Raw genomic sequence first — 26300 nt, forward strand, 5'->3', positions numbered from 1 at the left:
TGCTCGGTCCATTCTAAACAGCTCGGTGGCTGACAGAAGCATGGGGATCTCCATTGGGCTTTAAAAGGAATCCTCAGCAACAGGGAGAATTCTTATTGGTTCATGTTAAAGAATGAAAATTCTCCCTGTTGCTAGGGAGAATTGGCCTGCTGCAGCCAATGGAGAGCCACGTGCTTCTGCTGGCCTCCGTGTAGAATAGATGGACCAAACGGCAGCGGGACAGGAGAGCAGCGATGCGTACAGGTGGACATGAATGACGCAGGAGAGGACGGGCGGACGTGATCAATGCAGGGGAGGATGGGCGGCTTGGAATGGATGGGGTGTGGATGTGGAACAGATGGGTTTGATTGTTGCATGCGAATGCGCTTACCGTTTCCATGCTGCATCTGCTCAAGTGTGAACCAGTCCATTTTATTCATCATATTACATTTGTCATTGTAATAATAAATTCTGTATTTAATTTGTACCAGTGTCCATATTTGATGTATACAATTGTCTGTATTAATATGTACCCCATGTTTGTTAGTTGTTTTTTCTTTGTACAGCACCACAGAATATGATGGTGCTTTATAAATCAATACCGTATATTCCGGCGTATAAGACGACTGGGCATATAAGACGACTCCCAACTTTTACAGTTAAAATATAAAGTTTGGGATATACTCGCCGTATAAGACTACCCCTCTTCCAACGCACACCACATTAAAATAAAAAAAAAATCATATATTGGTGCTATATATGGACATATTCTGGTGCTGTACTGTATGTGTTACCCAGTATATAACAGTATAAAGTCAATTGACTGGTTGGATTGGTCAACTCTCCCTCTCCATAAGTGGATTGGTCAGCTCTCCTTGTCTCCCTGTTTATCAGAGCGGTATGGAAGAATAGATTGCGCTGTGCCCATAAAACACGTCTCTTTCAACTGTCTGGCCCACCCTTGTATCCTATTTACCTCCTTCTCTGCCTCTTAGATCTCGCATATATGCGCCTGCACCGCTTCACTACAGTCCTCAGCAGTGAGATCTGAGAGGCGGTAACAGGATAGGGCGCATCACCCGGTATCAATGACACCCGGCATATAACTTTTCAGAAGATTTTCAAGTGGTAAAAAGTAGTGTTATACGCAGGAATATACAGTAATAATAATATATACTGTATATCAGAGCAGGGACAAGGTCCTCCAGCATCCAAGGCTGAGACACCAAAGTGCGCCCCTCCATCCCTCCCACCCCAACCGTCACACACGGATTGCTATTAGACTAAGAAGCGCCACAGGGCCCACAACCTGTCCAACACCTTAATCTCTAGTTATCTGGCTTGCAGTCACCGCTATATATCCCCTTTTCTTATTTCTTTCTGCTTCATACACAATTAGGAATGACAGCTGAATGAATTGTGCGCCCCCTCCTACACTGCGCCGAGGCTGGAGCCTCTCCAGCCTATGCCTCGGCCCGGCCTTGCTGTATATAAATTGTATTCTGATATGTAGCAATAACATTACCAGAGAAGAATGTGCATGATCCAGTAATCTCTGAGTGGTTTATGCTGGAGATAATTATTTTGGTTGTACTGGAAGGGTTATGGAATTGCTCAGTGGAAAGTGGAATTGCTCAGTGGTCCACAAGTCTGTGTAAAAGTATTCCCTTGTTTTGTACAGTTACAAAATCCAGACTGTGTCACCAGCTGGTGCTCAGCAATGTGCAGCCCTGAGCGGGATGTTTGTTGTGATGGGAGCTCAGTATCTCCTCTGTATCCATCTTCTGCGGAAGGTGAAAGCTGAGCTATTCCCTCATTCCTGCTGAGCTGTTTCCGTTCGGTCACGTGAGCTGAGCCTGCAGGAGGGGAGCCGCTCTGGCCGCACTGACTTGTTACATGATAACTACTTGCATGGAAAACTCTCGGAACACTCCAAAGGCTGCTGCCTAATGGGCAGGGTTCACGTGAACTGTACAGCTCCACGCATTGCCAGGACAAGCACTGTTTCCATCAATAACTTCATAACTTTTAATTGATAAAACTCCAAGAATGCCAGAAAGTGAAGCAAAATCCTCCCGTGCGAGCCTCAGCAGCTGCGGACATAACGGGACGGAAGGATGCACAGCGGAGGCGGAGGGGTCAGATCAGGTACGATGTATATTTATATGTATATATTTTTTTTTACAATACAATCTGTTTAGAACTCTTGTACTCCGAATCTGCCGGTGTGAAAATGATTTGGAATGAACCTGAACAGTGAGGAAAGTTGAACGGTGCATTACTTATCCCAAATATGCAGTTCACAGTTGGATTTGATTATCCCAAGGAAGGACTGAATTCTGGGAATGTTTGGGGGAAAAAAAAAAAGAAACTGCAGAAAAGTATCAGTGACAAGTTTGACTGATTATTTTCTGCATTAATGCTGATGTACTGAAAGATACACAACAATTCATTCTAATTTTACTTTTATATAAGAAAAACGTAAAACCAAGCTTATTTGTTATGAGGTATTTCCTGAGGGCTCTTTTACATCTGTCAACGCGTGCAGGAACCGTTCTCCTGCACGCGTTATATGGCCTGTGGTGTGTCGTTGGGATTTTGCGGTGCGAATCAATCAGCGGCGGTAGCTATTAATTCACCCGATGGGAAAATGCGGGCTCCTGACGATTAAAAGCTCCCGGGTGCGTCGAACCACAACGCACCGAAACGCAGTGTCGGGTGTGAAAGGTAAAATGTAAATCTATGGACTTTCATTTTACTTTGTTTAAAAGCTGGAAATGAGCTCTAATGTGAAAAAGCACTGAAGGGTCCTTTTCCAATGGCACAAAAAATCGGACCGCTCATGTTTTATTGATCGATTATGTAAATCACGTGCATCCTTTTCCATTAGCGCGTTTTTATTTTCCCTGAATCGCAATCGCTGGCCTGGATGTTTTTTGCTGTCATCATGCTCTGTTCTTGGTGGTTCACAGCGCAATCGCAGCAAGTGGAAATGCAAGGTTGCACAATAGCATTGCAGCGCGATTTTGTGTGCGAATTCCTCAACCCAATGACTGCTGATCAACTACAATGGGGTTACAAAAAGGGGGAAAAAATCTATATGACCATTAGCACATCTATGTTATATTATGCATTTGTTATATTGGTGGTTTCTACTGCACTTCACAGAGTATGCTGAATGCTCATGTTATAAAAGGCTAATTTTACACTGGGGTGTTGCATACCCTGTAAAAACAAAATCGCAATGAATGTAAAAAGTGGCAATGTGTGTTGCAATGTATACAGTGAAGCATGCAATTCACAAAAAGTATGCTTCACTGCAACTGTAAACATGCACATTGTCCCTGTACCGTACAGCATGCCTCACATTATTCCAGCGGATTCCGTTGCACCGCACTGCTAATCCACCATTGTGAAGATACCATTATGATATAATTGCATAATAGTGATTATATTATCAAGCACAATGTATCCATGTGACTGTTGCCTAAATGTCCTTCAGAGGAGCTAGCAATCTAATGTAACACCCAGAAAATGCAGTTGGTGGTGTGTGAGGGAGCAGTGATCTCCTTCCTGTCTCTTGGCACAGGAAAGCATCACATTATTGAGGCAGGGAACACACTTGTCTTTCAGTTTTCTGCGCGCGTTTTCCTGCATACTTTTTCTGCACACCAAGTGTGTCTCTATGCAGGAAAACACACGCGTTTTTTCTTAGCAGTTGATGTAATTGATACAAAGAAATGACAAAATGTGCTGAGTCATGATGCAGAATGTCAGTTTTTTTTCTGCGCGCGAACATCATACTAAGTGTGTACTAGCCCACTGATTAACATGAGTTCTCAGTTTTTCTGTGCAGAAAACGCGTACGAAAGCTGTCAAGTGTGTTTCCTGCCTTTAGCTACTCAACTTTGCTGTTAAATTGTAATGAGACTGCTAAACATTTGCAGATTTTAGATTAGGGTGGTGTTTAATGTCTTGGGTACATTTTTAGTTTGTTTCAGAAAAAGGCATTTCAGTAGAAAGTATTTTACCTCAAATTTTGAAATCATTCAATTCCATTTGATTGACTTTTTCAGGAGAGAAAAAGTCTGTCCTATCTCCTAATCCAGGGAAATACTTCTGAGTGTTAGGCCCGGTTCACACTTGCGGTTGTCTGCCAAACGGACCGGATGACCTGACCGGATCCGGATCGGAACCGTACGGTTCTGATCCGGATCCGGTCAGGTTGCATCAGATGTTCATCAGGATGCGATCCGGATCCGTTTGGCAAAAGTTAAGTACAAACCAAATAAAATGTTGGGGTCTGGGAGGTCAGCAGAAGGGGGACCTGTGGAATCAGGCCCTCTGCTGTTTAGCACTCACCTCCACCTCCGACATGCTGCCAACATCTCCAGCTCGTGTAAAGTCACTGCTGCTCCACTCCAAAATGCTTGCCCATGTGTCCCCATCCAAAATCGCCGCAACAATCCGCATAGGAAGTGGGGTAGAACATCCGGATTTTTAGCCAGTGTGTTGTGCGCTCTCCGGTTCTCATTGCTTTGTATTGGCCGGATGGTGCAGTCCGGCTCCGCCCCGGATACGGCTGCCGGAGGAGCCGGACCCAAAAATAGCGCATGTTGGAACGGACGCCGGAGTCCGGATCCGGCAGAACGGACGCATGTGAACGGACGCATAGGCTTTCATTGCCATGCCGTGCGTCCGTTCCGTCCGTTCTGCAAGCGGTCCGGCTCCGGCACGGCGATTCCGGACGGCCACCGCTAATGTGAACCGGGCCTTATCCATCAGATTTCTTACATTTTAAACATTTTCTTACATTAAAAAGTATGGTAAATGCAATAGTAATTTAAAATGAAGGGTGTTTTATTTATTTTTTTAATTGGCGGTTTAAATTTTTTTTGGTGCTAGTGTAGTGTAGGGGGCCCAGTAGGAAACCTCATAGGGAAATTCCTCTAATGTGATTGGGTGGACAGCACCTTCTCGAGCTGCTAGGTTTCAGATAGGTTGCAGTAAACTACACCTACATTATTCGGTCAATCACAATACTTCGTGCTGTAGAGAGTGCTATATTTGCAGAACTGTTCCCTATGAGGTCGCATTCACCATGGGACATTATGGTCGCACGTTATAGTCTTATAACGCTGCTTACCGCACTGCAATGCTAATTCCATGGGCCGCTCACAGTCCAACGTTAAAAATGTTGCGTTGTGGTAACTCACTGCTTGCAGTGCATTGCCTCTTAACACAGGCACGTTGCGACTTTAACGTTGCATTAAACTGCAACGTCCCAATGTGAGTACAGCCTAAGGCTTCCTGCTGGGTCCCCTAAACTAACTAGTACCTTTTTATTTTTGTTTATCAGTGACAAAACCCTTTTTTATAAATTACATATTTTGCTTGGATGGGATTGAGTAGTGGGTGTGTCTTGTCTGCTTTATTCTGCAGACTGTTTAGTCTGATGGGAATAGTCAATAAGGCCCAGTGCACACCAAAACCGCTAGCAGATCTGCGAACCGCTAGAGGTTTTTGAAGCCGATTTTCATAGAGATTCTAGGCATGTTTAGAGAGGTTTTCGAAACATGCCTAGTGTTTCCCAGTTTCTCAGAGCAGTTTGAGCTTTTCCTATACTTTACATTGAGGCAGAAACGCATCTGCAAACCGCAAAAGTGCTGCTGGACCCACGTTTGCGGTTTGCTAAAAACCTCAAACCGCTGGTGTGCACCATCCCATTGAAATACATTAGCCAAGCGTTTTCACAGGCGGAAGCGGTTTGTGAAACGCTTTAAAAACCGCTCGGTGTGCACCAGGCCTAAGATGCAAGTATTTTTGAGTTGATGCAGGATTGTGTAACTTCTGCATGCAAATGAATGCAGCTTGAAAATAGACCAATCAAATCTCGACAACGTGGAATCCCAAGGAATAAATAATTAAGGTTAAAAATACATACAGTACTGTATATTGTTAAGGTAGTATAGGAATGATTGTGAAGCAAATAAGTAAATATTTGAGAATGGGTTTGACCATTTCTTTGGCATGCACTTCTCAACTACAACATTAGAGGGGGTTTCAGAACGTGTCAAAAATTACTTTCATCCATAATTGCAGCTACAGAGTGGGCTATAGTGATATCCTGGTATACATCCATCTGTGATATCAATAGCATTAACAAACATGAAAATAGAGGACATCCCACCAGTAGTCACTTCATCACCGCTTCTTATAGCCTTTCTCTTTGGGGTTTATGGGGAGGCAGTGGCTTTTGGGCAGAGAGGCAGAGCCAAACTGCCACTTACCACCACCCCTTCCAACCAGAACATATGATTTACAATTTTGAAAAAATAAAAATACAAACGACACTGCCATCCCCTAAGCCTTTCTAAGGCCTGGAACCCACTAGGAGCGCTTTTTCTGAGTGCATTTTGATTTGAAAAGCTCTTGCTAATGTAATGCTATGGGTGTGATCCCACTTCAGCGATTTGATTTTATAAACTTCCCCCATAGCATTGCATTAGCAAGAGCTTTTTCAAATTACTAGCGCTTAGAAAAGGCTTCTAGTGGGTTTGAGCCCTAACACTTTATGGCTGGAATTTGACAAGAAAGCTGGTCCCTCAAGCGGGGCTCTGCATTTCAAGCAATACTAGCCCAATTGGTTCTTAACATTGGGAGGTGGTGTTATACTTCAAGGGGTAGTGTTGTAGATATTACACTGCATGCTTAAATACCCATGAACAGATGGGGCAATAGTATTATATGAGGGATACTTATCTGGAATCTGAAATAATTCTGTAGAATTGCCTGTTTTGACCTCAGCTTGTTCACAGAACTGATTAACCTCTGCCTGTCCTAATCTCAACATGTCTACCGCATTGTCTGAATGACATCAGCTGCAACTCAAAGTGAACCAGAGGTGAGGGTTATATGGAGGCTGCCATATTTTTTTCCTTTTAAGCAATACCAGTTGCCTGGCTGCCCTGCGTATTCACTGCCTCTAATACTTTTAGCCATAGACCCTGAACAAGCATGCAGCAGATCAAGTGTTTCTGACAATCTTGTCAGAACTGACATTAGCCGCATACTTGTTTCTGGTGTGATTCAGAAACGACTGCAGCCAAATAGACCAGCAGGGCTGCCAGCCAACCGATATTGTTTAAAAGGAAACAAATATGGCAGCCCCCACATCACTCTCACCTCAGGTTCACTCTAACCTGCCTTCAGTATTGCCTATCCGTCCATCTCCTTGAAAGCTTCCTCATTTAGGATCGGTTCTCACATGCGCAGAAAACGTACCCGTTCAGTACATTTTCTGCACTTCCACTGAACGCAAGAAGTGGATCCTATTTTTAAAAATAAGATCCGCTTCCAGCTGTGGAAAAACGGATCCATTTTCCGCATTGCATGATGAATGAAACACAGAGTCTGAACCTGCTGTTTTTCCCCCCAAAATGGAACGCAGAACACCGGGTGCATGAATGCAATAGAAGCCTATGAGAATGACTGGTGTTCGTTTTCACTAGGCTGGTTGCCCAGTCCATTCCGTCAACTTCGATCGCTGCCATGCAAATACTCAGGTGTTTACCAGTTCTGCTGCTGTTGACTCCTGCGCTCGGTTACGGTAAACAGATCGGTGCCAGGCAGAAGCATGGGGGATCCACACTGAATTTTAAAAGATCAACAGGAATCCTCAGCAACAGAGAGGATTCTCATTCGGCTCATGGTTGACAAATGAAAATTCTTCCTGTTGCTATGGAGAATCGCTCTATTGTAATCCCAGTGTTCTCCCCAGAATTTTTTCCCAGCCTGGTAGCACGTTGGGGCATTGCAAGGCCGGTGCTTCTCTTCACAACTCTGCTTACAGCACAGGAGGAGGATGAGGAAGTGAGCTGATGGCAGCTGGGTGCTCACCAAAATTAAAATCACAAACACTGGTTCACACGACAGCCGGGGGCCCCAGCCTCTCTCACTTGCTGCGGCCCCCAAACCACCATGCGATACCCAGAGGGAAATGTGGGCGAGCCCTGGCTCTCTCACCTCCAGGGACTTCACCCCTGATGGGTGATGGGGGCCCCAGAAAGTGAGAGAGGCTGGGGCCCCCGGCTGTCGTGTGAACCAGTGTTTGTGATTTTAAATTTCTGTTTTTGCAGCTACCAGGATGCGGTTGACAGGTGAGTAGTTAGGCAGGGGACTGTGTGGGAAATGCCTACACGCGGCGGTCCCTGTAAAAGATGTAATCAACAATTACGTCCAACCAAGCCTCCAACCTGAATGCTAATTTATGCAGATCCTGCTAGATTGGTATGGCAGGCAAAGGGTGTATGACCGTGCACCTGATTGGCTGACTGGCGCCTGCTGGCCAGATAAAGGTAGGAAAATGCCTGAACTGGTAGTGAGCAATTGTGTGTGTTGCAGTTTGCTCACCAAAATTAGCCGGGTGGAGCCATCTTTTGGTGACCAGATAACATCCTCCTGATAATAGCTTCCACCAGGGGTGTTGCTAGGCTCCTAAGAGATCCGGGGCACTTTCAGGCCCCCCAGCTGGAAAATGGGTGTGGCCACGCACCAGAATGTGGGTGTGGTCATGGGTGAAGCCAAATTTACATGAACTTAAAGAGAAACTCCGACCAAGTATTTAACTTTATCCCAATCAGTAGCTGATACCCCCTTTTACATGAGAAATCTATTCCTTTTCACAAACAGGCCATCAGGGGGCGCGGTATGGCTGATATTGTGGTGAAACCACTCCCACAAAGAAATTCTGAGTACATACTCTTGGCAGTTTCCTGTCTGTGAACCCTGTTGCATTGTGGGAAATAGCTGTTTACAGCTGTGTCCAACTGCCAAAACAGCAAGCAGCAGCTACATCACTTGCCAGCAGTAAAAATGTCACCATGTGATAAATGTCAGAATATAAATCAGGGATTTAATATATTTTACAATGAGCAAACACTGACTAAATCATTTCTACATAATTATTATTTTTTTTATTACATTATTTTCACTGGAGTTCCTCTTTAACAGCCGTCTAAGTAGGTCTGCCCAGCAAAATGTTGGACGAAGCCCCCTCTCCACTAATACAAAAAAAAAACCAAAATGCAGCATCCTATACAATAAAACTGTCCCTGCGTCATCCACATTCCCTGTCTGTCCGTGGCTTTTTTTGTACTGCTCATGTGCGCAGTACAGACAGCCGTTGGGACAGGAGGTCGGGCCAGGGAGCAGGGCGGGCGCGCGCACGCACTGACTGGCGGCAGTAATTTCACTACCTAGAGTCTGTTTTTAAACAGGCTTAGGTAGACTCGTATCACATAAATAGGCAGTGTCACTTAAACATAACTAGGCAGAGTTACCTGGCTTCTGTGCTGGCTGGTCTGGCTTTCTGCTGGGCAGCCTGGCAGTCCCCACATAGTATTCCCTGACCTTCTAGTGGACCCCCTCCCATTCTCCCATGGGTCTCCCATTGAGGCATCAAAACTCCCAGCAATGCCTCCATAAAAGAACCACAGCTCCCTGCATGCCCCCATAAAAGCATCACAGCAGTCAGCATGGCACCACAGCACCCAGTATGCCCACATTGAGCTGACTCTGCCTTGGGGACATCTGGGGCACCCCAGAATAGATCCAGGGCATGTGCCACCGATCTTTGGGGCTAGCAACCCTCCTGGCTTCCACCAAAACTTGATGATTCTCATCTGATGTAGGTAGACGCATGCTCGGCATTCCGTCATCTCCAGGCACTGCAGCACAATGAAGCCCTGTTTTAACATTATCATAGCACAATCATGGTAAGATTGCACATCTCACATCTTTATCAACACTGTCATGTATAAGCCCCTGCTACAGGTGTATTATAATATCACTGTACAGTATTGCTGCATTTTTTTTTCATATCATCTGGCCTTCAAGGAATTAGAACTACCTTTCTGTGACAGAAGTTTCTCTTTCTAGATTCATTTATATTAACCATAGTCTAGCTCAACAAGAAGATAGATAATCATTAACTAGAGAAGACTAACTGCCAGGACTGGACTTTATTTGCTGGTAATGAAGTATGAAGTATCTGCTGGCATCAGTAGGTCTCTTCTGACACAGAACTGGACTTTACTCTTTAAGGCATCGTTTACACAAGGAATAACTGAAGAAATGTGCATTGACAATGTAAGACTTGGGGTCCAAGCTGGACTTTCAACCATTTCAATGACATACTGTAGAGCCCTATTTTTAAAAATGTAAATGCACAGGCATGCTGGCTGGCATGCATAGATGTAAACAGGGCGCCGGAGATAGCCGCTATCAGTAAAATAACTGATATTACACAACTTATCATAATTATGATAGTAAAACATAGGTAATCTTTACTGATATTTTACTATGACCTAACCTTACCCTACTCTCCTGCTCTCTACCAATGCCTAGGCTTCACCCCACAACCTTCCTGGTGGCGTCTAACCTTAACCCCCCCCCTCCTCGCCATGGTGCTCAACTTTAAACACATACACCCCCACCCCTGTTGGTGGCTAGCATTAACAACCTTCCACCCCCCCCCCCCGGTGCCTAAACTTTAACGCCTTCCCTCTGGTACCTACCCTTAACACCCATGCCTAACCTTAACCCCCCCCCTCATGGTGCCTAACCTTAACCCCCTCCCCCCTGTGCCTAACCTTAAAGGAGTCATCAGACAAAGAATAAGAAAGCCTATTTACTTACCTCGGGCTTGCTCCAGCCCCTTGCAGCTGTCCGCATTACACCGCAGACAACGTGGGCTTGATTGACAGCGGCGCTTCACGCAGGCGCAGTAACAATGACCTCAAGGTCGTCCTCTGCACCGTGCGGGGACCCCGGGCCGGCGGCTGCGAACAGAGCTGTGATATAATGATAAATAAACCTTGAGTACCCAAATTACTGTTTATGGCCGTTAATTACAGCTTTTAACATTGCCACCTATGGCGACCCCATTTTTCAACAGGGTGCCTCTGAAGCCTTTTTACCTGCTTGGGCTGGGATGGCTGCGATCATAGTAAATGTTTCTGCACTGGGCAGTCTCTTCACTGCCTAGGCATTGTCTATAATCTAATGGTTAATCAGATGCAAATAATATCTGCATCCATGCAAATTTAATGCAGATTGTATGCAGCTTGAAATTGAACAAATCAAAATATTTCCTTTTGATTCTGATTAGTCTAGTCTTGTGCGGCATATACTGGTAATTTGCATGAAATTTGTATGCAAGCTAGAATTACTTGCATCAAATTGACCATCTCTTCCAGACCAGAATCCCTTCTATGGCTAGAGCAGCATCTCTCATCATGTGTCTCGCCAGTGAGTTACCGCTCATCCTGGTGGGGGTCAGCACTTGGGGGTGGGGTGGGGGGTGTCTTGAGGATCCACTTATGCCAAAGGCCAGTCCTGTGTGAGACCATCAGTCTCCAATGCATCACTTCACACTATAATCCACAGTTAAAAATAAAGCTAAAACGGCAACATGCACTGACTTAGGCCCAGTGCACACCGAGCGGTTTTTGGAGCGATCCGCCGGCCGCATCCGCCTCTAAAAACGCTTGTCTAATGTATTGCAATGAAATGGTGCACACCGGCGGTTTGCGGTTTTTGCCAAGCCGCAAACGCGCCTCCTGCTGCGCGTTTGCGGTTTTTGGAAGCGTTTCGTCCTCAATGTAAAGTATAGAAAAAACGCAAACCGCTCTGAAAAACGCTAGTTCAGAGCAGTTTGCCAGGCATTTTTGTTACAGTAGCTGTTCAGTAACAGCTTTTACTGTAACAATATGTGTAATCTGCTACACAAAAACGCACGCAAAACCGCTAGGTATGTTTAGAAAACCTCTCTAAACATACCTAGAATCGCTCTGAAATCAGCTCCCAAAACCGCTAACGTATTGCGGATCTGCTAGCGGTTTTGGTGTGCACTGGGCCTTATTGCACATAAAAAGCAGCCATCTTTCACTAGTCTGGATGTCTGTCTATGTGGTTGCCATGAGTAATGCATTGTTCAACTCAGTAATTCTCTTCACACTGCTTTATTACATAAGCTAGGATGGGCTTAATTCACCAAAATGTGAGATGTTTGAAATTCTAACAGCTCCGTCTTGCATCATATCAGAATTGCTTTGAATTAAAACAGCTGTCTGAAATTGCATTGATTTTATCTCCAGATTGAAATTTGATACACAATTAGCTGACAGCTGTTTATAAAATGCCAGAAATGAAGTTATGAGCAACTACTCCATTGATTTTATCTGATTGCCATCTGGAGTCGGGAAGGAATTTTTTTTTCCCTTTTGGGGCTAATTGGACCATGCCTTATAATGGTTATTCACCTTCCTCTGGATCAACAGGGATATATGAGGGAGCAGGCTGGTATTGTACTTTGTTCTCTGGCTGAACTCGATGGACGCCACGTAAGTCATTTTTCAAACCAAATAACTATGTAAAATTATGTAAAAATACTCCTAGGAGAAGCGCTATTACAATTTTAAATACCAGCACAATACCTCACACTCTTTGTGAATAGTATATTACTTTGGCAAGTCCTTATTGCTTTTTATTTTTCTCTTCTGCATAGAAACTTCTATTGGCTGCTGCGTATGTCTACGATGCTCAATACAACAGAAACATTCCCTTTGAAACATCGCCTGAGGCAGTCAGGTGAGTAAATTTCCCTTTATTACATGGAAGTAGTTTTCACCATTTTGAAGTGGGCACATTTGAATTCTGAACAGTTTGTATGGGACCCGGGGCTGTGTTTCAGCATCACTTTGAGGGCTCAAACGAACTTATTAGGCATCGCGGGCGCCCAACTTACCCCTCTATGCCAGTATTACAATGGTGGCCCATGGCGGCACCCCAAAAATTGTTTTTTTTGCGGCGATTTGGGGGGGGGGGGGTTTGCTGTGGGGAGTCTGTGGTTAAAGTTACCCGGGGGGGTGGGGTAGTTTCCCCAGCACCCTTTTTGCATGTACCCCTTTCTGCCTGCCTATACTTGGGGGGTCCTTATGGCAATCTATATTATGGAGTGGTTTAGGGCCACATCTGGCTACCTATACTTGGGAGCCCTCAGACTGCCTATACTGGGGCCATTATCGCTACCTATTCTTGGGGGGGCTACTTCTGCTTGCCTATACTGGGGGCCCTCTGGCTTCGTATATGCATACGAGAGGAATCGGCGCAGGAGACTTGGGCGCAGGATACAGTCGGTATATGGCTGATCCTGCTGCTGCACAAGTCCCGGCCGTATTAAATACTATTCCCCCTCCAGCCGCCATGGATAGTAGGGAATGAAATAATTTGGCTTCCAGCAATTGCTGGAGGCTGAATTATAGTGTTTTATAAGTAACTTTAGCTCCATCTTCTGACAGCGCTGAAGTTACTCACTGCTGCGCCCAAGTCTCCTGCGCTGGAATGAAAGTGTTCGTTGTATATTGGGGGGGGGGGGCTACCTCTAGCTACTTATACTGTGGGGGTCCTTCTTGGTACCTATACTTCTGCTATACGAAGTGACTTGGGAGCTAGCATACCTGGATGTTTCTTTAAGCCTCTGGGGATGCTGTGCAAGCATCTCCCCAAAGGCTATGAGCAGGTGGCTGCTAGTGCATAGTGCATGTGTGATTACAAATGCTGCCATTCAATTACATTACGTCATCACCAGATGGGGCTTGTTCCGCAGCAGATTGGCAGCTGAACCCCACAGGCTTGCACACAGTTCTGCTGTCCAGTTGCAGGAGGCCTTAGAGAAATGGAGATGCACAATCCAACTACAACTAGAGATGGCCTGAACGGTTTGCCCGCGAACGGTTCCAGGCGAACTTTGGGTGGTTCGCGTTCGCCAGAGAAGGCTAACTTTTGTAGAAGTTCGGTTCGCCCCCATAATGCTCCATTAGGGTCAACTTTGACCCTCTACATCACAGTCAGCAGGCACATTGTCACCAATCAGACTACACTCACTCCTGGAGCCCCATCCCCCCTTATAAAAGACAAGGTTCTCCAGCCGTTTTACTCACTCGTCTGCCTACAGTAGTTAGTTAAGGGACAGCTGCTGACAGACTCTGCTAGGGAAAGCTTAGTTAGGCTCTTGTGGGCTTGTTAGCTTGCTGATTGTTATTACTTATATAGCACCCCACAACAGCTTCTCCCTCCTCCCTCTCTCCTTCTCCCCCTCCTCCCTCTCCCTCCCTCCTCCTCCCTCCTTCCTCCCTCCTCCTCCCTCCTTCCTCCCTCCTTCCTCTTTCCTCCCCCCTCTCTCCCTCCCTTTTCCCTCCCCCCTCCTCCCTCTCCCTCCCTCCCCCCTCCCCCCTCCTTTCTCTCCCTCCCTCCTTTCTCTCCCTCCCTCCTTCCTCCCCCCTCCTCCCTGCTATTTAGCATTGAATGGGATTTCTGCCCTTAATACACTGCTTTGTATAAAAACCACATTTTTGTTCTGGGACTTTTGACGTCTATCCCAGTTTCCCTCCAGGTGTTTGATGCTTTGAAACGTCTTTTCCATTACTTTTCTGACCAGAATAATTTTTTCTAATTTTTCAAGTTCACCTCCCCATTGAAGTCTATGGCGGTTCGCAAAAGTTCGCGCGAACCGAACTTTTGCGATAGGTTCGCAAACCTAAAATCGGAGGTTCGGGCCATCTCTAACTACAACTAAAAATCTTCTTTAAAGGAATCGTCAGGCAAAAAAAAAAATGAGTTTCACTTACCTGGGGCTTCTACCAGCCCCATGCAGCCATCCTGTGCTGTCGTAGTCACTCACTGCTGCTCTGGTCCCCCTCCGTCAGCTAGTTTTGTTTTTGCCGACCTCGGGTCAGAGTACATTTTTACGCATTTCTGCTGGTGCAGGAACATGAACACATACATTTTTACGCATTGCACCACTTACGTGTAAAAATGTATGTGTTAATGTTCCTGCACCAGCGGGAATGTGTAAAAATGTACTCTGACCTCGAGGTCGGCAAACACGAAACTAGCTGCCAGCGGGGGACTGGAGCAGCAGTGAGTGACTACGAGGGCACAGGATGGCTGCATGGGGCTGGTAGAAGCCCCAGGTAAGTGAAACTTTTTTTTTTTTTTTATGCCTGACGACTCCTTTAAAGGACTTACGAGGCCAAGTATAGAAAAAAATAAATAAAAAAAGTTAGCTACCTGCATCAGCTTGTAAGGCACGGAGGACGCCATCCGCGCCCTCCGTGCCGTTCCGCCGGGTCCCCGCCGCTCAATAGCCCCCCGAACGGTCCCCGACCGCGCGGCCCAGGTCGGGCTCCCCAGCCTGTACAAAGATGGCCGCCGGAGCTGGCCGCGGCTGCGCAGTCTGCATAGCCGCTAATGCGGCTGCGCAGCTCTAAGGCCAACACTACTGTTACGTGGATCGGGGGTTGGCCTTAGAGTTGTGCAGCCGCACTCGCGGCTATGCGGACTGCGCAGCTGCGGCCAGCTCCGGCGGCCATCTTTGTACAGGCTGGGGAGCCCGACCTGGGCCGCGCGGTCGGGGACCGTTTGGGGGCTATTGAGTGGCGGGGACCCGGCGGAACGGCACGGAGGACACGGACGGCGTCCTCCGTGCCTTACAAGCTGATGCAGGTAGCTAACTTTTTAAAAAAAAAATTCCTATTCTTGGCCTCGTAAGTCCTTTAAGGGCTTGTTCACATTAGGGGCGATTTCGTTTTTTTTTAGCACTGGCGATTTTAAAAATCACCTTAAAAGCACTTGTGTAATGTTCGCTTATGTGTCTATTCTCACATAAACAATGAGCTTTCTATCCAATCGCAAACGTGGCTTCTGCACCATTTTCAGAGCATTTGCGCTTCAATATAAAGCATAGGGAAATCGCTAAGCGCTTGAAAAAGTGCTTTGTATAGCGATTTCCCAAGCGCTTTTAATGAATAAATACATTGTAATAATTTCCGGGACAAAGAGTTCACTTCCTGATTGAAGTCAGGAAGTGTAAAAAAAAAAAAAAAAAAAAAAAAAAAAAAAAAAAAACTACACAAAAGCACTTTGAAAAGCACTTTTTGTCCACCACACCACCCCAGTGTGAACCCATCCTTTAAATGTCAGCTGGACAGGAGGTAAGGAAATTTCCCCAGCAGAGACACAGTAATCAAAGGCAACAGAGGTCCTTAGCATTCCTTACTAGAAGAATGTTTTCTGTACTACCGGTAATGCCCAATATTCTCCACCATTTACTTGTGGTTGACACCTGATCCACCTAAACAGCGAAGGAGCATAAATCTTCATCAAAAAGGACAAAATCATGAATAAAAACCAGCTAGAGCTGCTAATCCTTCCCAGTTTGTCCAAAGCTAATACAAATGTTTTGGCTAGGGTTGGGCTAGAATGGCATGTGATGCCGTGGTATTTATTTCTAACCACACAAACGATGTTCAGCAAAATTCTGGGGACATTTTGTGTTTAAATAATGATAAATATACTTTGCAGCGGGATTTTTATAACCCGACTCTGCTGAAGTTCTGCTTTTTTCCTCAAGCATAAAATACATATTGTTTTCCTGTTTGCAATGACTGTTCCTAAACAGGTCACATAAATAAAGAAGCCTTCTGAAGGGACTGAAGGGAAAAGTCTGACCATTTTTCTTTCTTTGTTTTTTTTCTGGAAGTGAAATGAGCTACAAGAAGCGAATGAGAGGTGCTTCCCTAACTTCTCAGTTTAAATAGTACTATATTCTTGAATTTCAGGTTTCATTGATGCAGAGGTGGCGCAGAATCTGAAGGGCATTACAGAGTGGTACCGCGAAGCAGGCATTTGTATTGAAGTAAATGACACTGAAACTATCTATTTAGATGGTGGCAGTGCGGCACGCATGCACCAATAGGCCGAAAAACAGTGATGTACTTCCTTTCCACAGCGGGCACATCACTGTTCGGGGGGCTGAGTTATGCATATTGCCCTGTCGGTGCACTTTGCTGCAGGGTAATGTGCAAGGGAAAAGGGCATAGTGCGATTGTCCTGCCCTGCGGCTCTCATGCCGCAGGGCAATCCCATCACTACATTGGCTTGATTCACTAAACCGTGATAACTCGTAGCACGGCTGCGCTAGCGTTTTCATGCGAAAACGCTAGCGCGGCTGTGCTATGAGTTATCACGGATTAGTGAATCAAGCCCATATGTTTACTGTTGCCTGTTCATGATAAATTGAAGTGACAATTTAGCAGAGATGGTTGCACGCACTGCTCGCCTGTCCTCTAAATCAGTTCCCCAACCCTGTCCTCAAGGCCCACCAACCATGCATCCACAGATGATATCAGCTCTGCTGAGACACTAATTACCGTATATACTCACAAGCAAGCCGAATTTTTGACCCCAAAAAGTGGGTCAAAAGTTGGGGTGTCGGCTTGCTTGCGAGTCATGTTGTAGAAATCCCGCTCCCCCCACGGCCGCCGCTGCTATTACCTTAGCTCGGCACCGCTTCTATTCCCCTGTCCTGCTCGTAATTCCCAGCAGCGCGCCCCACGGCGGCTGCTGTGATGAGGGAGGGAGACGTAGAGAGAGAGAGCGGTTCCCATAGTAACGGCGATACACATCGCCGCTACAGGAAGCCGCCCTCTTACCAGTGAAACCAATATAACATCTCAACATTCACAAATATACATTTCTGACATTCAAAAACAAAACAAAAACAAATCAGTGACCAATATAGCCACCTTTTTTTGCAAGGACACTCAAAAGCCTGCCATCCATGGATTCTGTCAGTGTTTTGATCTGTTCACCATCAACATTGCGTGCAGCAGCAAACACAGCCTCCCAGACACTGTTCAGAGAGGTGTACTGGTTTCCCTCCTTGTAAATCTCACATTTTATGATGGACCACAGGTTCTCAATGGGGTTCAGATCAGGTGAACAAGGAGGCCATGTCATTAGTTTTTCTTCTTTTATACCCTTTCTTGCCAGCCACGCTGTGGAGTACTTGGACGCGTGTGATGGAGCATTGTCCTGCATGAAAATCATGTTTTTCTTGAAGGATGCAGACTTCTTCCTGTATCACTGCTTGAAGAAGGTGTCTTCCAGAAACTGGCAGTAGGACTGGGAGTTGAGCTTGACTCCATCTTCAACCCGAAAAAGCCCCACAAGCTCATCTTTGATGATACCAGCCCAACTCAGTACTCCACCTCCACCTTGCTGGCGTCTGAGTCGGACTGGAGCTCTCTGCCCTTTAGAATCAGAATCAGAATCAATTTATTTTCGCCAAGTAAGTTTGCACCTACAAGGAATTTGTCTTGGCAGTTGCTTAACAAACACAAACAAAAACAATACAAGGACAGACAGTGTAAATATTACAATTTACCCATCCATCTGGCCCATCAAGACTCACTCTCATTTCATCAGTCCATAAAACCTTAGAAAAATCAGTCTTGAGATATTTCTTGGCCCAGTCTTGACGTTTCAGCTTGTGTGTCTTGTTCAGTGGTGGTCATCTTTCAGCCTTTCTTACCTTGGCCATGTCTCTGAGTATTGCACACCTTGTGCTTTTGGGCACTCCAGTGATGTTGCAGCTCTGAAATATGGCCAAACTGGTGGAAAGTGGCATCTTGGCAGCTGCACGCTTGACTTTTTTCAGTTCATGGGCAGTTATTTTGCGCCTTGGTTTTTCCACACGCTTCTTGCGACCCTGTTAACTATTTTGAATGAAACGCTTGATTGTTCGATGATCACGCTTCAGAAGCTTTGCAATTTTAAGAGTGCTGCATCCCTTTGCAAGATATCTCACTATTTTTTACTTTTCTGAGCCTGTTAAGTCCTTCTTTTGACCCATTTTGCCAAAGGAAAGGAAGTTGCCTAATAATTATGCACACCTGATATAGGATGTTGATGTCATTAGACCACACCCCTTCTCATTACAGATATGCACATCACCTAATATGCTTAATTGGTAGTAGGCTTTAGAGTCTATACAGCTTGGAGTAAGACAACATGCATAAAGAGGATGATGATGTCAAGATACTCATTTGCCTAATAATTCTGCACTCCCTGTACTAGCTATACTGGGCACTATACTAGCTATACTGGGCACGATGCTAGCTATACTGAGGCACCACCTACCCATACTGGGCACTATACTAGCTATACCAGGACACACTGGGGGGATCACACGGACAGCATTTCCTACCCCCGGCTTATATGAGGGTCAATCATTTTTTCCTGGTTTTTCAGGTAAAAGTTGGGGGGTCGGCTTATATGCGGGTCGGCTTGCTTGCGAGTATATACGGTACCCCACCTATGAATGTTTGTGGTTTCCTGCAAAACATGTTCTGTTTAGATTTTTTTTTTATTTTTTCCTTAATAAATCAGACAATGCCCAGACATTGCCACATTTTCTCCTTCTTATAACGTGCTTAGAAAAGCTGCTGAAACAACATCTCTGCTTTTGAAAAAATGTAAATTGACTTTCAAAGGCATTTTATACCCCCTGATGTGTTGCCAGTGTGCGTCTTCTTTCGAACAGAGCTCAACATTATACTGCCTTTAAAGATGATACTTATTGAAGCTGTAATGTAAATAGTCTGTTCTGCAAGTTGACTCCTCACTTCAAATGGGTGAACTGGCTTGGCAAGAGTGTTTAAAACAAGACAGGTCAGTGGAATTTTCCAATTCGATGACCATCTGGATCGGGGTGGTCCATTCGCTTGCAGAAAATAACTATGCAGTAATTTTATATTACTTCTGTATAGAAGCATTGCAGGTTATAAAGCTTTTTATCTGCACTGGTTGCTGTGCCATAACATGACATATGTTTTCATTACAGACTGTACTATTTCTATAACCACTGGGCTATGCAGCTAGCAACCTATGTCTGTATCACTATTGATCTTGCTCTGGCAATTTTTGAGGAGCCTGCTTTATATCCTCTTCCATTCCTGGTAAGACTGGATCATGGAGTGTATCACATGTTAACATATAGCATAACAAATGAAAAATTAATAAGAAAAATCAGTGGGTTTACATCAATTTCACCAATTCACAAGATAAAGGGTTCTGCAGGCAGATATATCGGTGTAAAGGTGCCCATTAACAGTACACATTTTTTCACCAAATGCGATCTTTGGAAGCAATTTTTACGATCGAATTGTATAGAAAATTTGCCGTTTATGAAGGCAATTGATAGTGAACAATTCTTTGACCGATTGCTTTATAGGATAAAATCAATCCGAAAGTTGAAAAATGTGATCGTATTTGAAGAAAGAATCAGTAAATGTGAACATTCGATAATTGTCTTCAGATTACTTACGATCGTTCAAATTGCATAGAAAGATTGCATTTAGAGAAAAATTGTACTGTTAATGGGCACTTTTAAAAATCTGAAATGTAATGAATTGGTCTTATACTACCACGTCTGCGCAATCTGTATATACATGCCTGACCTTTGGCTTAAAATTGTTTTGATTGGTATTGTATTGCTTAAACCTTTTTGGACCAAAATGGTTGAAATGTACGCCCTGTTTACATCCTGCTATCTTTGCCAGAAAGTCTATTTCAGTCACTCACCCCTGCACACTCACGTCATCCTCGATGGTCCTTTCACTCTGTCCCCCCTGCAGCCTGCTCACTCTCCTGCCATAATGACAGCAGAGTCCTGTATGCTAGTCAGGAGTCAGTTAAATTGTTACTGCTGTGAGCCAATCACAGCTCAGTTTTTGAGAAAAAGGTCACTGGTCCTTAAAGGGACACTGTAGGGGGGTCAGGGGAAAATGAGTTGAAGTTACCCGGGGCTTCTAATGGTCCCCCACAGAGATCCTGTGCCCGTGCAGCCACTCCCCAAAGCTCCGGCCCCCGCCTCCGGTTCACTTCTGGAATTTCAGACTTTAAAGTCTGAAAACCACTGCGCCTGCGTTGTCGTGTCCTCACTCCTGCTGATGGCCCCAGGAGCGTACTGCGCAGGCCCAGTATGGTCTGTGCCTGCGCCGTGCGCTCCTGGTGACATCAGAGGAAGCGAGGACACAGCAACGCAGGTGCAGTGGTTTTCAGACTTTAAAGTCTGAAATTCCAGAAGTGAACCGGAGGTGGGACTCTCGCATCGGTGAGTTGCTACGCGGGCACAGGATGTCTGTGGGGGACCATTAGAAGCCCCGGGTAAGTTCAACTCATTTTCCCCCAACCCCCCTACAAGTATCCCTTTAAAGGATATACGAGCTAAAAGTACAGACTAATCCTGGGAATACACGGTTCGTTTTGAACTGTGTATCGAGCCGCTCAATAGATTCCGACGTGTCCCCGCGGGCGCCCGCTTCCCGCTCGTCCCCGCGGGCAGCTACTTATCTTCTTTTTGTTTTTTCCTGTTGTCCTGCCTGCGGTATTGAGCGGGGAATTGATCCAGCGGGGTATCGGACAGGTCGGAAATGATCAATCGAGCCATCAGCGGCTCGATTACACGGTTCAAAACGAACAGTGTATTCCCAGCATTAGAGTACATACATTGATCCCTAAATGGTATCCAGTCCAAGTCTACATCCTCCATTTCCCCCTGCAAACCCCCCTCTTTTTCCACAATTCAGCCTCTACTAGGCCCTGACCACCTAGCTTTTGCAAATGCGCAGTTGGATACTGGACACCACTTTGGCCTTATCGCCAAAAAGCAGCAGCGCTGTGATAGGCACCCTTGGATAGTATAGTTCCACCTCCAGAGATCCAAATCAATATATGTTCTTCTCCTAAACGTGCAACTCAGTGCACAAGAAAAGGAAAATATGGAGTCTCTCAGTGGAATGATCAACTGCAAAACTTTATTCAAATGGATGAATGTTTAAAACAGATAAGATCAACTCACATCTAGAGGGTCCTACTCCAGTAGGAACCCCTCTGGCAATAGCGCTTCCCACTCCGTGTGGTACTACAGATACAAGCGATCAATGTGGCGTTGCCCGCTCTCTTCCCGACTAGTTTCGGCCTTCCGCCGTCATCAGGGGGTATGAGAGCGGGCGGGCAAACCATACATATATATACAAATAGTCATAATTACCTTTCACCAGTAAGCATGATTGCGGAATGACAGCCGCCGCTCGTAGCGGGCACTTCCGGCTATCATAGGAACTACTTCCGGTTCACTGGATGAACCAGGCCATCACTGGAGCGCGCGTGCGCCTCACAGTGATACACGGCCTTTGTTGGAGCGCAGTTGCGCTTCATCTCATTAAGCGGCTAGTACGCCGCACATAAAATTCACATATATCTATATAAATTTATAATGATGAATCATGCTCTTATGGGAAAGACTTCATAATTAAAAATTCGTTATAAACAAATTAAGATCATATAGTATCAAGCAAGTATTGGCACATATTGACTACCAAAATTCTACCACAGCCTATTGTGTATCAATAAATTACATATAAAGAAACATATAAGAACATGTACACCATAAAAAACAGCACAATTAAAACAGTCCATAAAAAATCTCTTTAAAATAAAAAGTATAATGTATGTGTGTGTATATATATATATATATATATATATATATATATATATATATATATATATATATATATATATATATATATATATATATATATATACATATACATATATATATATATATATATATATATATATATATATATATATATATATATATATATATATATATATATATATATATATATATATATATATATATATATATATATATATATATATATACAATCCTGTCTCATTGAGACAATGTATCAGTGTCCTACAAACTCCCTCTTGTGGTGAAAGGGCAAATTGTTCTTCTTATTTTGTTTGCCATAATGTTCAAATTAGATAGGAATCCTCCTGCTCCATCCTGTGGGCAAACAGTGTATTGCACATCTGTCCCTTTAGTTTTAAACAGTACACTATGTTTCTTAACCTCCCTGGCGTTCTATTAAAATCGCCAGGGAGGCTGCGGGAGGGTTTTTTTAAATTAAAAAAAGACTATTTCATGCAGCCAACTGAAAGTTGGCTGCATGAAAGCCCACTAGAGGGCGCTCCGGAAGCGTACTTTCGATCGCCTCCGGCAATCGAAAGTAACAAGATAGGCCGCAATGAGCGTTTTCCTCGTCGCCATGGCGACGAGCGGAGTGACGTCATGGACGTCAGTCGACGTCCTGACGTCAGAGCCGCCCGATCCAGCCCCTAGCGCCGGCCGGAACTGTTTGTTCCGGCTGCACTGGGCTCGGGCGGCTGGGGGGACCCTCTTTCGCCGCTGCACGCGGCGGATCGCCGCGGAGCGGCGGCGATCGGGCAGCACACGCGGCTGGCAAAGTGCCGGCTGCGTGTGCTGCTTTTTTCAGATTGAAAATCGGCCCAGCAGGGCCTGAGCGGCGACCTCCGGCGGCATACCCCGAGCTCAGCTCGGGATTACCGCCAAGGGGGTTAATAGGTTATTATATTTATATAAAAATAGAGAGCAGCTTACCATCTCACTCCACTATCCTTTCATTACATTGTAGCCAACATAAATATTCCCACCTCAAGTGTTTCTTTCAGGTATTTTCAACTGTTGGCCAAAAAACAATTTAAATTAAAATCTATATTTAAACCATTCGGATACATACAATTCAGTTTCACTATCCAATTCATCTCCAACTTTGCCAGATCTCTATCCATGTTGTTCCCTCTCCAGTTTCTTTTCACTTGGTCAATAGCTGTAAAAACCAAACCCCTAGGATCGCAACCATGTTTCTCTTTAAAATGTGCTGAGACAGAATGATCCATAAAACCACTACGTATGTTCTTTACATGTTCATAGGTTCTCTCCCTGAGTGCCCGCGTCGTCAAACCCACATATTGTAGGCCACACGGGCACCCAAGGAGATAAACCACCATCTTAGATTCACAGTTCAAAAGGTTCTTAATAGGGAAGGTGTCTCCTCCCATTTTACTAGTAAAGGAAGAAGTTCTCCGGGCAACATTCGGACAATGTCTACAAGCAAAACAAAAACCACATTTGTAGAACCCTTTGAAATCACCCAAAGTGCCAGTTGATTGATTTGGAATGTCTACAGCACTTTTAGTTATTAAATCCCTCACATTTGGTGCTCTTCTAAATATCACTCTCGGTTTTTCAGGTATACAATGTGACAGTTCATGATCCGCCCGCAAGATGTGCCAGTGTCTTTGTAGAATCTTCCTGATATCTCTATGTTGTACACTATAGTCTGTAATCATTGACACTTCCGGTTCTTTCATATTAATTGGCTTTTCCTTAAATATTATCGTTTCTCTATCTTTCCGTGTTACCTCTTCCCGAACTTGATTGATTTCTTTCTCATCATAACCTTTTTCTAAAAATCTTTGTGTTAATAGGTCTGCTTCGGTATTAAAGTCTGACAATTGCGTACAATTTCTGTAAATCCTTAGCATTTCGCTCTTGGGCACTGATTTGAGCCAGTTTTGATGGTGGCAACTATCACTGGGTATATAACTATTCCGATCCGTGGTTTTAAAGAAAGTTTGGGTTTTTAGACTGCCCTCTTGTTTACTAATGGTTAAATCTAAATAATCTATTTTTGTTGTGCTATAATCGCATGTGAACTTGAGGTTTTCTTCATTCCTATTGATGAACTCAATAAAGGCCAACAAAGATATTTCATCCCCCTCCCACATAAACACCACGTCGTCTATGTACCTTTTCCAAAATTTCAATGCAATATGTCTTCTTGGGTCTATAAATTTCTCTTCCCACTCAGCCACATAGAGGTTAGCGAGACTGGGAGCATATTTAGCTCCCATGGCTACGCCAACCTTCTGTAGATAAAAATTGTTGTCAAACCAGAAATAATTTCTGCTCATGGCAAATTCCAAACATTCAAGTAAAAAATGTATTTGCTGTTGGTTAAAATTTCCTGAATTAGTTAAAAAATGTTCTACAGAGGATATACCTTTTTTCTGGTCAATGACCGTATATAAGGATGTCACATCAGCTGTGACTAAAAAACTATTCTCAGATAATTGCACATTGCCCAATAATTTAATCAGTTCTTTTGAATCTTTTAAATATGAGGGCACTGTAACTACCAATGGCTGTAGGAAATTGTCCAGGAATTCTCCCAATCTTGACGTTATGGAGCCGATGCCGCTGACAATCGGCCTCCCTGGTGGTTTAACACAATTCTTATGAATCTTTGGTAGCGCATATAGTACTGGTGTTCTGTAGAAGGAGGGGACTAGATATGTGGCCTCCTTATCTACCAATAAACTTTCCTCTTTACCCTTACTAACAAGTTCTGTCAGTTCTTTCATAAATTTGGGGCCTGGGTCTTTCTTCAATTTTTCATAAGTGGTATTATCTTTTAAAATATCCTGCATCATTTCGTCATATTGTGTTTTCGATAAAACAACTACCCCCCCGCCTTTGTCGGCTGGTTTTACTATTAGCTCCTTTTTATCCGTAAGGCTTTTAATAGCATCTTGAATATTTCTTTGATTTCTTACCTTTCTCATCTTGATATTTTGTAAATCCTTATTAATAAGACTATTAAATGTCTCTATTTCATGATGATTTGAGTGAGGGGGATTGAAGGTGGAATTATTTTTAAGTCCACTAATTAGTGTTGATCTACTCAAACTAGTGTCCACAGTGCTTGTGGTAGGAGCACTGTTATTGGCGAAATACTTTTTAAGGTGCAACTTTCTAACAAACTTTTGGGCATCAATATATGTTTTTGTTTTATTCAGTGGTTTTTCGGGAGCAAATTTCATTCCTTTATCCAAAAGTGTGATTTCATCTGCAGTTAAACTAATTCCACTTAAATTGAAGATCCCTTCTCCTCCCATTCCTTTCTGTCTTTTTTGCTTACATTGTTTCCTCCTTCCTCCTCTACATCCTCTTCTTCTGAGGCTTTTCTTTTTACCTTCTCCTAGTGTACTGTTTAAAACTAAAGGGACAGATGTGCAATACACTGTTTGCCCACAGGATGGAGCAGGAGGATTCCTACCTGCCACAGCCTCACTATCAACCTACCCAACCTTACTATCCGCCACGTAGATATCCTCAACCTTCAGGTCCTCCCTCGCCAGGATATAGACACCCAAAGAAATTTCACAGAGGATGGCGACCTCAACCCACATATCACATACCTACCTACAATAAATATTCTCCGTTACAAACTATTCCCAATGTTGTGATCTCAGAACCAGAAACCCCAAGTATTAACACTAATCACCATTTTTTAGGCCTGGGAATGCCTCCCAGAGAGAAGGTAAAAAGAAAAGCCTCAGAAGAAGAGGATGTAGAGGAGGAAGGAGGAAACAATGTAAGCAAAAAAGACAGAAAGGAATGGGAGGAGAAGGGATCTTCAATTTAAGTGGAATTAGTTTAACTGCAGATGAAATCACACTTTTGGATAAAGGAATGAAAT

The 26300-nt window shown here is 44.3% G+C and overlaps 1 protein-coding gene across 1 annotated transcript in view; it reads left to right on the top strand.

The window, feature by feature from the left end:
* The first annotated feature begins 1852 nt into the window (after nucleotides 1-1852).
* The window catches only part of LOC137570883 (two pore calcium channel protein 1-like), a 77674-nt gene continuing 53226 nt past the window's right edge, over nucleotides 1853-26300 (top strand). The window contains exons 1-3 of the mRNA XM_068279591.1: nucleotides 1853-2127; nucleotides 12548-12630; nucleotides 19727-19841. Of these exons, the coding sequence (XP_068135692.1) occupies nucleotides 2029-2127; nucleotides 12548-12630; nucleotides 19727-19841 (297 nt within the window). The 5' untranslated portion in view covers nucleotides 1853-2028. The remainder of the gene's footprint in view (nucleotides 2128-12547; nucleotides 12631-19726; nucleotides 19842-26300) is intronic.

Source organism: Hyperolius riggenbachi, chromosome 4, assembly GCF_040937935.1.
Source record: "Hyperolius riggenbachi isolate aHypRig1 chromosome 4, aHypRig1.pri, whole genome shotgun sequence".
Classification (NCBI taxonomy): domain Eukaryota; kingdom Metazoa; phylum Chordata; class Amphibia; order Anura; family Hyperoliidae; genus Hyperolius; species Hyperolius riggenbachi.